At 42.3% G+C, this 17,500-nt stretch overlaps 1 protein-coding gene across 1 annotated transcript in view; it reads right to left on the bottom strand.

Annotated features, from left to right (window-relative positions):
* map4k1 (mitogen-activated protein kinase kinase kinase kinase 1) overlaps positions 1–17,500 on the bottom strand; it is a 55,301-nt gene that overhangs the window by 28,126 nt on the left and 9,675 nt on the right. The window contains exons 2-12 of the mRNA XM_079824600.1: positions 6,580–6,637; positions 6,309–6,399; positions 5,197–5,261; positions 4,813–4,868; positions 4,678–4,725; positions 4,549–4,591; positions 4,368–4,440; positions 2,092–2,223; positions 1,928–1,990; positions 1,765–1,846; positions 1,561–1,677 (exon numbers count right to left, since the gene is read on the bottom strand). Coding sequence (XP_079680726.1) covers positions 1,561–1,677; positions 1,765–1,846; positions 1,928–1,990; positions 2,092–2,223; positions 4,368–4,440; positions 4,549–4,591; positions 4,678–4,725; positions 4,813–4,868; positions 5,197–5,261; positions 6,309–6,399; positions 6,580–6,637 — 828 coding nt within the window. The remainder of the gene's footprint in view (positions 1–1,560; positions 1,678–1,764; positions 1,847–1,927; positions 1,991–2,091; positions 2,224–4,367; positions 4,441–4,548; positions 4,592–4,677; positions 4,726–4,812; positions 4,869–5,196; positions 5,262–6,308; positions 6,400–6,579; positions 6,638–17,500) is intronic.

Raw genomic sequence — 17,500 nt, 5'->3', positions numbered from 1 at the left:
TCAGAGAGAGAGAGAGAGAGAGAGAGAGAGAGAGTGGAGCTGCACTTGCTCAAGAGGCGTCTCAAAATGGCCGCAGAGTGAAATGATTGGCCTTAGGGACTTGCGTCTGGATTTAGTGCGTAAATATAAATGGTTTCACAGACTGGGATTAGATTAAGCCAGGATTAGGCATTTTAGTCTGGGACTAGCGTAAAGGGATAGTTCACCCAAAAATGGGAAGATTAACCTGTGATTTACTCATCCTCAAGCCATCCTAGGTGTGTATGACATTCCCCTTTCAGACGATCACAATCAGAGTTATATTAATGAATATCACGGCTCTTCCAAGCTTTATAATGGCAGTTAATTTTTGAAGCCCCAAAAAGTTTAGACATTGGACACTTTGCAGGTGCTATATACACCGATTAGGGCATAACATTATGACCTAATAATGGGGGCCTCCATGGATCGGACTTCTTTGTTCAGCTCATCCCACAGATGCTCGAGTGGATTGAGATCTGGGGAATTTGGACTCAAACTCGTTGTTGAGCTCCTCAAACCATTCCTGAAGCATTTGTGCTTTGTGGCGGCGCATTATCTGCTGAGAGAGCCACAGCCACAGGGAATACTGTTTCCATGAAAGGCTGGACATGGTCTCATCAATGCTTAGGTAGGTGAGACGTGTCAAAGTCACATCCACATGATGGAGGACCCAAGGCTTCCCAGCAGAACATTGCCCAAAGCATCACTGCCTCCGCCGGCTCGCCGTCTTCCCATAGTGCACCTGGTGCCATGTGTTCCCCAGGTAAGGGCCAGCCTTCGCTCCCCATGTGCATCAATGAGCCTTGGCCGCCCATGACCCTGTGGCCGGTTCTCCACTGGTCCTTCATGACCCTGCCTGTGGCCGGTTCTCCACTGGTCCTTCATGACCCTGTGGCCGGTTCTCCACTGGTCCTCCATGACCCTGTGGCCGGTTCTCCACTGGTCCTCCATGACCCTGTGGCCGGTTCTCTACTGGTCCTTAATGACCCTGTGGCTGGTTCTCCACTGGTCCTTCATGACCCTTTGGCCGGTTCTCCACTGGTCCTTCATGACCCTGTGGCCGGTTCTCCACTGGTCCTTCATGACCCTGTGGCCGGTTCTCCACTGGTCCTTCATGACCCTGTGGCCGGTTCTCCACTGGTCCTTCATGACCCTGTGGCCGGTTCTCCACTGGTCCTCCACTTTTGATAGAGACTGACCACTGCAGACCGGGAACACCCCACAAGAGCTGCTGTTTTGGAGATGCTCTGACCCGTCACAATCTGGCCCTTGTCAAACTCGCTCAAATCCTTACGCTTGCCCATTTTTCCTGCTTGTAACACATCAACTCTGAGGACTAAATCTTCACTTGCTGCCTAATATATCCCACACACTAACAGAGATCATCACTTCATAATGTTATGCCTGATCTGTGTATATGTTAAATATCGCAACGCTCTCATTATGATTATACTGGCTGGGTAGTCCTATGGAAGCCCATAAGACTATAGAGTATTTTAGAGAGGGAATGTGTGTGTGTGTGTGTGTGTGTGTGTGTACCTCCAAATCCTCGTCATCTGTATGCAAACAGACTTTGAGTTTCTCAGGGTTTTTGAGCTTGTCCAGTAGTTCGAGGGTTAATTCCTGTCTCAAAGTCGGCTGCGTCACAAACAAGTGCTGAAACAAGACATGATACGAGTTCAGCTGCATGAATACACACGCGTGTGTCAACACACACACACACACACACACACACACACATACCGTCAGCATCTTTTTGGCGCCAGGTCTCTTCTTCGGGTTCCTGATCAGCATGGACTTCACAAAGCTGTAGAACATGGTGGACCTGCAATAAGAGCGATTCCGTGAGCGATTGGTTTGCTGTGCGATCGATGCTTTACTGCAGAAAACCTCCAGAATCTCTCACCATTTGGACTTGTCTTTGAGTTTGGGAGGCTGATAGCCGCTCTTGGACATGAGGAACAAGACTCTGAGGAACCAGAGAAGACCAGAAGCACAAACAGTGTCACTGTTGCAGAGTTCATCAGTTCTGAGTGCATTCATCAGTCTGCATGTGTGTGTTTTGTTCACCTAAGAGGATGTACATCAAACAGGGGTGGCTGTAGTTCTGCGAGCTCGATCGCTGTGATTCCCACAGACCAGATGTCACACAGCTCATTATATCCACCCTTGATCTCCACCGCGGCCACTTCCGGCGCCATCCTGTGGAGAAACACACACTCACGACTGAGAACCGCCAGCTGTGCAAAGGGTCGGGGACATTATGGCGGACCTTTAGGGAACATTCAGGACATTCTGGGAAATGTTTAGGGGACCATATTTTATTTGGAAATGTAACGTTCCCAGAACTTTCTCAGAACGTCCCCGCTGGTGTCAAGGACGTCTCCTGGTAATGTTCCCAGAACGTTCTGAGACGGTCACGATGTGGAGTTCTTTAAAGGATTTGGGGACGTTATTTGAAGGACCTTTAGGGAACATTTAGGATGTTCTCTGAACTTCTAGGAGACCATATTTTATTTGGAAATTTTATGTTCCCATAACGTTCTGAGACAGTCATGATGTGGAGTTCATTAAAGGGTTGGATGACATTATTTGGAGGACCTTTAGGGAACATTTAGGACATTCTCGGAATGTATAGGGGACCATATTTTATTTGGAAATTTGATGTTCCGAGAACGTTCTCAGAACGTCACCGCTGGTGTCAAGGACGTCTCCTGGTAATGTTCCCAGAACGTTCTGAGATGGTCATGATGTGGAGTTCTTTAAAGGATTTGGGGACGTTATTTGAAGGACCTTTAGGGAACATTTAGGATGTTCTCTGAACTTCTAGGGGACCATATTTTATTTGGAAATTTGATGTTCCCAGAACATTCTCAGAACGTCCCGCTGGTGTCAAGGACGTCGCCTGGTAACGTTCCCAGAATGTTCTGAGATGGTCACGATGTGGAGTTCTTTAAAGGGTTGGGGGATGTTATTTGGCGGACCTTAAGGGAACATTCAGGACATTCTCTGAACGTTTAGGGGACCATATTTTATTTGGAAATTTGATGTTCCCAGAACGCTCCGAGACAGTCTTGATGTGGAGTTCTCTAAAGGGTTGGGGGACGTTATTTGAAGGACCTTTAGGGAACATTTAGGATGTTCTCTGAACTTTTAGGGGACCATATTTTATTTGGAAATGTTACATTCCCAGAACTTTCTCAGAACGTCCCCGCTGGTGTCAAGGACGTCTCCTGGTAATGTTCCCAGAACGTTCTGAGATGGTCATGATGTGGAGTTCTTTAAAGGATTTGGGGACGTTATTTGGCGGACCTTCAGGGAACATTCAGGACGTTCTGGGAACTTTTAGGGGACCATATTTTATTTGGAAATTTGATGTTCCCAGAATGTTCTGAGACATTCATGATGTGGAGTTCATTAAAGGGTTGGAGAACATTATTTGGAGGACCTTTAGGGAACATTTAGGACATTCTTGCAACATTTAGGGGACCATATTTTATTTGGAAATTTGATGTTCCCAGAATGTTCTCAGAACGTCACCACTGGTGTCAAGGACGTCTCCTGGTAATGTTCCCAGAATGTTCTGAGATGGTCACGATGTGGAGTTTTTTAAAGGGTTCGGGGACATTATTTGAAGGACCTTTAGGGAACATTTAGGATGTTCTCTGAACTTTTAGGGGACCATATTTTATTTGGAAATTTGATGTTCCCAGAACGTTCTGAGACAGTCGTGATGTGGAGTTCTTCAAAGGATTTGGGGACGTTATTTGAAGGACCTTTAGGGAACATTCAGGGCGGTCCCGGAACATCCATTACTATAGGACGTTCCCTCTACTCTATATTCCATTAACGTTTTTAGGACCTTTAGGGGGACCAAATTTTGTTATTTTTGAACAAGATATGTTGCAGCGCAGTCCCAAATGAAACATCCCCATCTGACAGGGAACCATATAGGAACGTTCTGGTAATGTCCTCTTTGTAACGTTGCGATGTAACCATAGAATAACCAAAATGGAACGTCCCCCTAAACTCATATAAGGAACCTTGAACTGCAGGACACTTTGGAACATTCCTAATGTTCTATAAAGGTTCAGGATTTTCATCACCTTTAGAGAACTTTAAGGGAACGTTGCGCAAGGTTGGGAGAACGTCCCCTCCTGTGCAGGACACACACTTACTCACTATCTATCGCACACACACACACACCCTCACTCACTCACACACACACACACAAAAACAAGACAAAAATACATTTTTGCATTGTGAGCTACAGGAATTTGGTCAGAATAAAGTACGACTACAGTCAGAACTCTGTGAGAACAAGCCAGAAAGACGACAGATCTCACCAATATGGCGTCCCAATGAACGACATTCGACGGGCAAAAGTGGCTGTGATTTGTGCTGAGATGCCAAAGTCCGCTAAAAACAGCGAGAGAGAGAGAGAGAGAGAGAGAGAGAGAGAGAGGCGTTAGACAGACAGACGGATGGAGTGATGCAGGTTTAAAGGTTTCCAGTAGTTCAACGAACCTAGTTTCACTTCTCCATGATCATTCAGAAGAATATTTGCACCCTGAAAAACACAAACTCAGAATAACGCACTGAAATGGTTTGCTGTTGGAGAACTGTCTGCTTGTTGAAGAGTGTGAGGGGACTTACCTTGATATCTCTGTGGATCTTCTTCTGTCCGTGAAGATAATCAAGACCCTGACAGAGAAAGATAGAGAGCAGGTGTGAATGACTTAAGATGATTGGGTTTGGTTATAATGATTTGATCTGAAGTGAGCATTTCACCTGTAGCATCTCTCGACAGACGTAAGCGATCTGCTGCTCTGAGAGCGGCCCGGTCACTGACAGAGAAAGAAGATCATCACACATGACGTCAATCACGTGTCTCAGTGAAGAAGACACTCAAAATATACAGCGTCAAAATGCCACACACACACACACTCACACACATCGATATCAGAACTCTCATCACACAAACACCGACACTGTGGAGGTTAGGGCTGTTTTTAGAGAGTGCTGTTTCAACGGATTTGAAAGGTAGAAGATATTTTTATGACATTTAAAACAGGAAACCAAGTCTCTGAGTTAAAACATGTGTGTGTGTGTGTGTGTGTGTGTGTGTGTGTGTGTGTGTGTGTGTGTGTGTGAGAGACGACAGATCCTCTTTACCGTGATAAATGTCCTGCAGAGATCCTCCACCGCAGTACTCCATACAGATCCACAGTTTATTCATCCTACAACACAGTACACATAGTAATAACAGTCAATGATGCATAATTACATGCAACATACCCTCAACCAAACCCTAATCATACTCTAACCCTAGAGTACGTGCATGTAGTTCATTAATATTACTCAGTACTTAAATATATAATTACACTGTAACACGGACACCTTAAAAATAAAGTGTAACCAGTGTTACTTAGGACAATATTTAAAGGGATAGTTCACCCAAAAATGAAAATTAGCCCATGATTAATCACCTTCAAGTCATCCAAGGTGTGTATGACATTCTTCTTTCAGACGAATAAAATCTGAGTTATATTACAAAAATCCAGGCTAATCCAAGCATTAGAATTGGATTTATAGTTGCTCTGTTTTTGAAGGCCATAAAAAGTGCGTCTGTCCGTCATATAACTGCTCCACGCGGCTCTGGGGTGTTAATAGAGGCCTTCTGAAGCAAATCGACGCGTTTGTGTAAGAAAAATATCCATATTTAAAACTTTTTCAAGTAAACTTTCGGCCGACCGCCTTCCCTGTTCAATTTATGGAAAAATTGTTGAAAGTTCCCCTCAGGATCGAAAGACTAACTCGACCAGGTCCGCTCGTCATGACGTCACGAACACATCTTGAGTTTCACTTTCACTTTTCCACGGAAGACGGTCGAAAGTTTACTTGATAAAGTTTTAAATATGGATATTTTTCTTACACAAACGCGTCGATTCGCTTCAGAAGGCCTTTATTAACACCCCAGAGCCGCTGGAGCAGTTATATGACGCACAGATGCACTTTTTATGGACTTCAAAAACAGAGCAACTATGAATCCAATTCTAATGCTTGGATTAGCCTGGACTTTTGTAATATAACTCAGATTTTATTCATCTGAAAGAAGAATGTCATACACACCTCGGATGACTTGAGGGAGAGTAAATTATGGGCTAATTTTCATTTTTGGGTGAACTAGCCCTTTAAGAGAACTTAAACATGGGAATGCATCCTGTTGCACTTTCCCAACAATTCCTTGTTTCCAGTGTAGTGTGATCTCCGCGAGCGTCTCTCACCTGATGTAACTGCCGTGATACGCCACAATGTTGCCGTGTTTACAGCTCTTCACCATCACAATCTCTTGCTGGATGACAGAGAAATCGTCCTCTGTGAAAAACAGACAGACTGTGAGCGGGAAATAATGTTTGACGTGATTTAAAGGGACCACAGGCTTCAAACCTAAACTCTGGGGGCTGTGGCCCTCCAGGAAGTGAGTTTTTAGACATTCCAGCATATAATTGTGTGATAGTGGACGGTTTAGTGGTCAGTGCTGGATGCAGGTCTTACCAGGCTCCATTTTGATGATTTTAATAGCTGCCAAGTCCCCAGTCTGTTTGTTACGTGCCTGAAAACACACAAACACATGTTGGGTTTTCATGTTTTATGGGGACTCTCCATAGACATAATGGTAGTTATTCTGTACAAACTGTATATTCTCTCCCTTTACACTAACCCTACCCATCACACAGAACTTTCTGCATTTTTACATTTAAAAAAAAGCAATACTTAGTCTGATTTAAAAGCTTGTTTCCTCATGGGGACCAAAAAAATGTCCCCACAAGGACAAGGATTTTGGATATTGCCATCTTTAAATTCATAAATTGATAAACCCATATTTGTTGAGAGCTAATCAGAATATTGGGGAAGGACATATAACATATGAATGAAAATCTTGAGGCCAGGGGATCCCTAAACTTCACTCCCATCCGGGTCACGGCACCAAATGTAATCGGTCCTACTCGACCCACTCTGAGCGAGATTCAAACCAGGGTCTCCGGCGTGGTGGGCAGGTTCACTAACAAGGACGCTAAAGACCTCAGCTGTTAGAGATCCTCTTGAGGCCAGGGGAGTAAGGTTTAAGGCAGGGGTCTCCAAACTCTGTCCTGGAGGGCCACTGTCCTAGAGAGTTTAGCTCCAACCCCAATTAAACACACCTGAACCAGCTAATTGGTGTCTAACTAGGCCTTGTAAGTCACTGATTAGTTGGTTCAGGGGTGTTTATTTGGGGTTGGAGCTAAACTCTGCAGCACAGTGGCCCACAAGGACCGAGTTTGGAGACCCCTGGTTTAAGGCCGTTACATTCTCTGCAAAAGTTCTCGCTTCCAGGACGCCATTTTGTCCTCGCAGCCCTGGTTTGGGAGTTTTCGCAGCTTGTTCTCAACACATCATCTGAGCAGAACTTTTTTCTTGTGGGTGTCCGAGAACTATTATGTAATTGGTCAGAAATTTTTAATCCGGGTTAATGCGGAGAAACTGAAATGTTTGGGACCTGCTTTTCTCGTGAAGTATGCAATGTCCTGGCCAGAACGAACTTTGTTCTTGTTCTTGCCACCTCGAGAAAAAGAACAAACTTCTTTGTTCTTGCGGAGTATGTACCAAGCTTTACACGCATAACTTCCTTGCCTATGTCCGTTACACTCACCCCCCTAAACCTCACTCCCATCCGGGTCCCGGCACCGAGCGGGATTCGAACCAGGGTTTCCGGCATGGTAGGCAGGCACGCTAACAAGGACGCTAAAGACCGCTGCTGCTGCTAGCGATCCTCTTGAGGCCAGGGGAGTGAGGTTTACACGCATAACTTACTTGTCTATGTCCGTTAGTCCGTTACTAGTCCTACTCGACCCACTCTGAGCGAGATTTGAACCAGGGTCTCCGGCGTGATAGGCAGGCACGCTAATAAAGACACTAAAGACCGCAGCCACTATCAATCTTCTTGAGGCCAGGGGAGTGAGGTTAACACACACAGCTCTTACTGGCCCAAGTCTCCCTCCCTAAACCTCCCTCCCATCCGGGTCAAGACACCAAATGTAACTAGTCCTACTCACCCACTCCGAGTCGGATTCGAACCAGGGTGTCCGGCGTGGTAGGCAGGTTCACTAACAAGGACGCTAAAGACCTCAGCTGTTAGCGATCCTCTGGAGGCCAGGGGAGTAAGGTTTTAAGGCAGAGGTCTCCAAACTCGGTCCTGGAGGGCCACTGTCCTAGAGAGTTTAGCTCCAACCCCAATTAAACACACCTGAACCAGCTAATTGGTGTCTAACAAGGGCCTTGTAAGACACTGATTAGTTGGTTCAGGGGTGTTTATTTGGGGTTGGAGCTAAACTCTGCAGCACAGTGGTCCTCCAGGACTGAGTTTGGAGACTCCTGGTTTAAGGCCATTGCATACTCTGCAAGAACAGAGAAAAAAGTTCTCGCTTCCAGGACGGCATTTTGTCCTCGCAGCCCTGGTTTGGGAGTTCTCGCAGCTTGTTCTCGACACATCATCTGAGTAGAACTTTTTTCTTGTGGGTGTCCAAGAACTATTATGTAATTGGTCAGAAATGTTTTATCCGGGTTAATGCGGAGAAACTGAAATGTTTGGGACCTGCTTTTCTCTTGAAGTATGGAATTTCCTGGCCAGAACGAACTTTGTTCTTGTTCTTGCCACCTCGAGAAAACAAGCAAACTTCTTTGTTCTTGCGGAGTATGTACCAAGCTTTACACGCATAACTTACTTGCCTATGTCCGTTACACTCACCCCCCTTGAACTCACTCCCAAATTTAACCGGTCCTGCTCGACCCGCTCAAAGTGGGAATCAAACAGGGGTCTCTGGCAGGTAGAGGGGCGTGTTAACAAGACCCCAGCTGGGATATTTTCCTATTTTATATGTCCTCCCCTAATCTTCTGATAAGTGCTCAACAAATATGTGTAATTTAAACTGTATTCACTCATGTATGTGAAATTTTCAGGAACAAAAGGCCTGAGAATCGGCTGTAAGACATACCAAAATAAATCCCACAGAATCTAACTTCTGCATTTTCAGATATCATGAACGCAAGAAAATATTGTATGTGTGTATATAAACACACACTCTGGAGGAAAAAACAGACGCTCGACTTGAAGGGTGGAAAGTTGGTCGGAGGGATGTGTTCCTAACGGTGGCATGATCTGACACACACACAAACACTCCTACACACTCGCAGCCATGAGGCGCACCAGTAAACAGGTCAGCATCTGTCTATGGACGCTTTTAAATATTCATTTAGCGAAGCTGCTTACCACATGATTCATGCAAAGCATCAGAATGAAGCTGCAGACGTCAGATGAATCGCTTGATTTGAACAAACCAAACAAAACTCACATTATCTGAGGTTTGTTTTTCTTGGTTAAAACACATTTCTGACAATGTCTGGATGTGGTTTGAACATCGTTTTGTGCCGTGAGATCCATTACTACGACAGCAGAGACAGACTGACGGACAGACACACTCACACACACGCAGTCGAACGCTTGGGCTCTTCACAGATGCTGCAGCTGATAAAACAGTTCATCGTTTCCTTTAAATACACACTGAGAGAAAGAAGCAAGTGACAGATAACTATCATAAACTCTCACTTCTGCATTTCCCCTCTGCGAATAACACCTGCCAAAACACACACAACACCTCACACACATTTCATGATCTAATCATGAATATATATATTTTTACATTGATTAATAATACATGGTTAACTGTGTGCTTTGTATATGTACATTTCTGAAATACATAACTTGGACACAGTCTCCTCTGATAACAAATCACTTTCAAATGTAATGTAGACGCATGCATTCTGTGAAGCTGCTTTGTCTGTCTGTCTGTCTGTCTATCATCTGTCTGTCTGTCTGTCTGTCTGTCTGTTTATCTGTCTATCATCTGTCTGTCTGTCTATTTATCATCTGTCTGTCCGTCCGTCCGTCCGTCCGTCCGTCCGTCCGTCCGTCCGTCCGTCCGTCCGTCCGTCCGTCCGTCCGTCCGTCCGTCCGTCCGTCCGTCTATCTATCTATCTATCTATCTATCTATCTATCTATCTATCTATCTATCTATCTATCTATCTATCTATCTATCTATCTATTTGTCTGTCTGTCTATCATCTGTCTGTCTATCTGTCTATCTATCATCTGTCTGTCTATCTGTCTATCTATCATCTGTCTGTCTATCTGTCTATCATCTGTCTGTCTGTCTGTTTATCTATCATCTGTCTGTCTGTCTGTCAATCATCTGTCTGTCTGCCTGTCTCTCTGTCTATTATCTATCTGTCTGTCTGTTTATCTGTCTATCATCTTTCTGTCTGTCTGTCTATCTATCATCTGTCTGTCTGTCTGTCTGTCTTTCTGTTTATCTATCAACTGTCTATCATCTATCTGTCTGTTTGTCTGTCTGTTTATCTATCATCTGTCTGTCTGTCTGTTTATCTATCATCTGTCTGTCTGTCTGTCTGTCTGTCTGTCTGTCTGTCTGTCTGTCTATCTATCTATCATCTGTCTGTCTGTCTGTCTCTCTGTCTATCATCTGTCTATCTGTCTATCTATCATCTGTCTGTCTGTCTGTTTATCTATCATCTGTCTATCTGTCTGTCTATCTATCATCTGTCTGTCTTTCTGTTTATCTATCATCTGTCTGTCTGTCTGTCAATCATCTGTCTGTCTGTCTGTCTATCTATTATCTATCTGTCTGTCTGTTTATCTGTCAACTTTCTGTCTGTCTGTCTATCTATCATCTGTCTGTTTATCTATCATCTATCTGTCTGTCTGTCTGTCTGTCTGTCTGTCTGTCTGTCTATCATCTGTCTGTCTGTCTGTTTATCTATCATCTGTCTGTCTGTCTGTCTATCATCTGTATGTCTGTCTGTCTGTCTGTCTGTCTATCATCTATCTGTCTGTCTGTCTGTCTGTTTATCTATCATCTGTCTGTCTGTCTGTTTATCTATCATCTGTCTGTCTGTCTATCTATCATCTGTCTGTCTGTCTGTCTGTCTGTCTGTCTATCTATCGTCTGTCTGTCTGTCTGTCTGTCTGTCTGTCTGTCTATCATCTGTCTGTCTGTCTGTCTATCTATCTATCTATCTATCTATCTATCTATCTATCTATCTATCTATCTATCTATCTATCTATCTATCTATCTATCTATCTATCTATCTATCTATCTATCTATCTATCTATCTATCTATCTATCTATCTATCTATCTATCTATCTATCTATCTGTCTGTCTGTCTGTCTGTCTGTCTGTCTGTCTGTCTGTCTGTCTATCTCTCTGTCTGTCTGTCTGTCTGTCTGTCTGTCTGTATATGTTTTGCTACATTATGAGGAAATGGCTAAATAAACAATAAAAAAATGTAAAAATGCAAAAAGAGAAGACAGAAAATATCATTAGCTCAGGATAAAAACCCATCATGACAATGTAAAAGAAGTCTTCACACACGTGTGTTTATGTCGTTTACTGTACGAGTGTCTGTCTGTGTGACTAATGCTCTTTCTTATGTCACTGGAAACACCACATTTCATTCCACTTCAGTGTATAAACAACTAACCTCAAGCGCGTGTGTGTGTGTGTGTCCCAGTGTGGGCGGGTCATAACCCCTGACCTTACAGAAACACTGCAGATTCCCCGCGTCTCAAACTCTGTCCGCCTCATTATCATGTTCACGTGTTTCTGATCAAACTGAAAGGACACAGATGTGGCATGAAGGTTGTGTTTTTGTGCTATTGCTGTAAAACGAGATGAACAGGTCGCCTGGAGCCGTGCGGGCGGTTCTGGGACAAATGAACACACTGATTACTTATCACTCTAACTTATGATGCTAAAGGCCAAGCTTTTAGAATCTGAAATCACAGATTCAAATCAAGAACTTGAAGAAAAGCATTAGTGTTTTAAAGGTATTCTAGAATTTGAAACATCTCAAACACTCAATTTAGGCATTTTAGAAGTTCATGTACGTGACCAAAAAGGCCACAATAGAATCTGAATTGAATTCGGACTAACATTTAACACATTTAAACTAAATGATTGTCTGTTAAAAGGCTGTTTAACTGTATTAAAGTGATAAATTCAGCTTTACTGTAGGTCTATTTCACTGGATCAGATTTATACCCTGATGGATTGAGCTCCAAAAAAGTACCACATATCATAACAATAGTCCATATGACTAGTGTCTTTCTATCATCATTTACAGACCCGCATTTCGTTCATTTTATGTGTCAGTGAATTATTCACTAATTTTGAAATGTTTCACCAAGTTTAACTTTAGTGATGTCAAACATCATTGGTTACTACACGCCTCAGAGAGCAGAAATAGGGTACAATGGGTTTCTTAATAACATGCATATTACTAGGCTGTTTATTAGTAGGGGAGAGCAGGGACGAAAGTACCATTTTTCAGAAAATCGTAATTTTAAAAGATAATGTTTTAGACCGAGATATATTTTTGCTGTGGCCAATAACTCACAAGTGTGGTCTATCAATAGCAGGTGGTATTTTGTACAAATGTAGAACGAATTCAGTATAATTTCACTTTGAACATAAGCTGCACATTGTTACTTTTGACCCCATTAGGTGGGACGAAAGTAACACACAGGTGGGTCAAAAGTAACACAACAATACAAGCTAGATTTTTTGGTGCTACTCTTGTTTTTATTAAACATACCTGACTATGACCTTGTTAATATGTAACTGCAAACATATTTTGTCCTTTATCTTTGCAAAAAAAATATTAAATTACATTTTCATTTTATATGTTAAAGTTCATCAAATGTTTCAAATGTAATATGACAGTACAAACTTGAATTGTTTAGAATATTTTTTATTTGCAATGTCAATCTATTTGATGAGTTTTTTCTTCAACAGTATGAACAATATAAAAATTTAATTAAATTAAATTTGCATAATATGCATTATATATAATAGCGGGACAAAAGTGACAAGTGTTACTTTCGTCCCGACAGGAAGTCCTGACATTTAAACACGATTTACTTTTATATGGAAAAACTCTGAAAAGACAAACCTTCAGGGTGTGTAGCAGCACTAAATAACCCATAGATTGATCATTACTGTGACACATGAAACAAGAAACACAACTTGTAATTAGAAAAAAAGTACCGCTTCATTAATTTACTTGCCATACTTGAAAACTGCATTTCGGACCTAACCGCGGGAAACGATGGCGGAATCACATGATATTTGGCAGATCCGTCAATTGTTGTGTGCTGAACGTGCTGTCATAGCTTGAAATGTAAATGTATTCAGGGCTCTGAGAAAATCGCGTTGTTACTTTCGTCCCGTGTTACTTTCGCCCCGGTTCTCCCCTACTTATAAAGCACATATTAATGCCTTATTCTGCATGACCATATTCAACATCCTTAATCCTACCCAAGGACGAAACCAGGGCATATCTACTATATTGCCAAAATTTTAGTGACGCCTAATGCCATCCCATTCTTAATCCGTAGGGTTTAATATGGAGTTGCAGCTCTAACAGCTTCAGCTCTTCTGGGAAGGCTTTCCTCAAGGTTTAGAAGCGCATTTGTGAGGTCAGGCACTGATGTTGGACGAGAAGGCCTGGCTCTCAGTCTCCGCTCTAATTCATCCCAAAGGTGTTCTATCGGGTTGAGGTCAGGACTGGAGCGCAGTCATGTTGGGACAGGAAGGGGCCGTCCCCGAACTGTCCCCACAAATTTGGGAGCATGAAATTGTCAAAAATGTCTTGGTGACGCATCAAGAGTTCCTTTCACTGGAACTAAGGGGCCAAGCCCTGAAAAACAACCCCACCCCATAATCCCCCCATGAAGCTCTTCACACTGTTCTTGAGCTCATCTGAAGGCCACAGGAGTTTGGAGGTCTGGAGCTCTTGACTCTGCAGAAAGTTGGCGACTTCTGTGACCCTCAGCATGCGCTGACCCCTGTCTGTGATTTCACTTCGTGGCTGAGTTGCTGTTGTCCCAATGTGTGTAGAAGCATCTCCAGGCCTAGTGCTTGATTTATACACCTGTGGCCATGAAGGGATTGAACACCTGAACTCAGTGATTTGGAGGGGCGGCACAATACTTTTGGCAACAGTGTATGTGCAAGATATTTGAAGGCCAAAAAATTGAATAACAATAGCTTTAAAACCATGCCAGTAGGTATGTCTCTTTCTCTCCTCATCTCCACATCTTTCGTTTTCTCTTTGTTTTATCTAGCCCTGACTCTTCCCCTACTAAAGCTGATCAGATTTGGCCATTTCATTTTCATCTGTGTCAGTGAAGAAAGTTAAGGGTATAGGGTCAACTGATATTTTTATTTGTTTTATGAATCATTTTCTTAGACATGTTACACTAACACTAGGTAACTAAATTCATTCACACACATTCATTACTAATCTTATGCTTAATACAGGGCCGTAGGCAGGGCTTCATAATCACAGAGGTCCCAAATCAGAGGTTGTTAGGGGGTTCAGGGGCTCCCCGGAGAAAATTTTGATTTCTCTGATCTACATATGTGCATTTCAAGACACTTGAAGGCCAAAAAAGGATAAAAAATAGCTTTAAAACCATATCAGTGGGCAGTAGATTATTTGTCAAAACCTGCTCTCACTCGTTCTTTCTTTGTCTCTCGGTCTGCTTATCTCTTCCCCTCCGAAAGCTTAGCTGTTTACTGAATTGTATTATATTAATTCACAATATGTACAAATTCATTATTAATCTTATGCCTAATCTGATGAAAACAGCTTTGTTAATGTTTCTTGTGACAGTTACTAATTATTACATTACACGAATCGCGTTACATAGGCCTATTTTCAATTCAAAATGACGAAATTCCACACAATTTTATTAATTTGCCTGATTATTTTTGTCATTCGTTTAACATTGCTGACCTAAAGCAGCTGTCAAATATGAAATGTTTAGTTTAGCTACTTATATATTATCTCGCACTTGACCGTTAACTTAAGCGTTGACCATGAAAATTCACGCGCTCAGCAGCTTCCGTGAACATAAAGCCCGCCTACTTTGATTTGATTGTTCATCTCAAATATTTTGACATTGACGAGCTGTGACAGACCCATGAGGCTCAGATGAACGCACAAAGTAGGGCTGTGCGAGCCTCCGCTGACTGCGCGCACACCTCCAGAAACGGACGAGGCATTTATACCTGACACGCTCGCCGTTGTACTATTCTTTGAAACGACAGAAGGCGACTCGAAGTTAATTGTTCTATAAACCGCCAGGAAACAGCGGTGAGAAGATTAAGGCACACACGTGACGATGTTACTACAATTCACCAAAACCACGCTACATAAGAATCATGTAAAACCCAATAAACCATGAGCTTATTACTTGTGAGTTATGACATTAGAACAAAATATATGGATATATGACAACAAGTATACCACTAAATGATCTATCTCTTACACATTTTCTCATTTTCACTAAACATTTTGATTTGGTTTCGCAAAGTTTCGACTTTTGAACCTTTATTTTCATTAAAACGACTTATTTCTGCTATTGTAGGCTCATTTTGTAAATACAAGCAACTAATTTAGACGCGCGCATACCAAATACCAAATTTGCCGTGCACACCGGCAAACGAAATAGGGTCTCACGAAGGGTTGGGTATCGTTTGGGTTTTTTTCGATTCCGGTGCCAAACCGATACTTTTAAAACGGTTCCGGTGCCTAAACGGTGCCTGAACCGATACTTTTTTTTTTTTAAAGTGCTAATGTGCATGTATCTGATGTGAATAAAACATGTAACGTTAGTCAAATTATAATCGTCTGAAAGGATTGTCATTGCCGCTTTCATAGACATCAGTGTGTGTTTTTTGCTAGTAACGTTAGCCTACTTATGAGCATTTAAATGTCTGAAACCTGAAATAAACATGATGTGGTTGAAAACACTGAATAGTTGTCATGAGTTGTGATGTGACCAGCGCTGAGCGCCTGTCTCTGACTCGGTGCCAGCCAAAGCGCGAAAGCACATTTGAATTTTGGCACCGAAATGATGAACCGAAATCTGCGTTCTGATTCGGTCCGGTACATACCGGTTATATAAGTACCGGTGCCATATTGGAACCGGATTTCGGTACCCAACCCTAGTCTCACGCTCTCAACGCCCACACTCTCAAAAAAAGTACAAAATTGTACCTTTTAAGGTACAAGGGGCCGGCACTGGGGTGGGACCCTTAAGGGTACATTTTTGTATCTCTAAGTCAGGGGTAGGCAAGTTCGGTCCTAGAGATCTGATGTCCTGCAGAGTTTAGCTCCAACTCTACTAAACCACCACAGTATAAAACTTATGGCTCCCATGATGAATCGCAGCATTAAGTATGTCACCATTGTTGCTGATTCTTGATATCTGTGTGCGTCTAAACTTTTTTCCCCCATAGAATGTATTTAAAAATCAGAATTCAGAATGTCAGATCTGTGGCAAGAAAGTAATGCTGGTGAATTTTATTTATTAACATTTTTAGTCAGTGATGAGTTCAGTCAAACATTTTTCTTCATGATAATTTTTGTGTTACGGCTTCTTTTGATTCGAACAGATTATGTGTTTTGTTAACACTGGAAAAAAAAAAACAGAAACTCACATAAAAAGCCAAGAGTCAAACTGCCCACTAAAGGAAACACTGATCTCCACAATGGTAACCCAATAAAACATCACAATTTAAACCTCTTTTAATTCTCTGCTATTGTAGGCTCATTTTGTAAATACAAGCAACTAATTTAGACGCGCACATACTGGGTGCCAGTGCCTCGGAGTCATGCATCTTCAAATACCAAGTTTGCTGTGCACACTGTCAAATGAAATGGAGTCCCACGCTCTCAACGTGCACAACCGCCCACACTCTCAAAAATAAAAGTACAAAATTGTACCTTTTAAGGTCCAAGTGGCCGTCACAGGGGTGGGACCCTTAAGGTTACATTTTTGTATCTCTAAGTCAGGGGTAGGCAAGTTCGGTCCTAGAGATCTGATGTCCTGCAGAGTTTAGCTCCAACCCTACTAAGCCACCACAGTATAAAACTCATGGTTCCCAGCACGCATTGCAGCATCAAGTATGTAACCATTGTTGCTGATTCTTTATATCTTTGTGCGTCTAAACTTTTTTCCCCCATAGAATGTATTTAAAAATCAGAATTCAGAATGTCTGATCTGTGGCAAGAAAGTATTGCTGGTGAATTTTATTTATTAACATTTTTAGTCAGTGATGAGTTCAGTCAAACATTTTTCTTCATGATAATTTTTGTGTTATGGATTCTTTTGATTTGAACAGATTATGTGTTTTGTTAACACTGTAAAAAAAAACACAAACTCACATAAAAAGCCAAGAGTCAAACTCCCCAACTAAAGGAAACACTAATCTACATAATTGTGACCCAATAAAACATCACAATCTAAACCTCTGTTAATTCTCTGCTATTGTAGGCTCATTTTGTAAATAC

This window comes from Gobio gobio (genome assembly GCF_949357685.1).
Source record: "Gobio gobio genome assembly, chromosome: 8".
NCBI classification, from domain to species: Eukaryota; Metazoa; Chordata; class Actinopteri; order Cypriniformes; family Gobionidae; genus Gobio; species Gobio gobio.
Note: the sequence above shows the minus strand (reverse complement) of the source record. Positions and strands in the feature narration are given on the sequence as shown.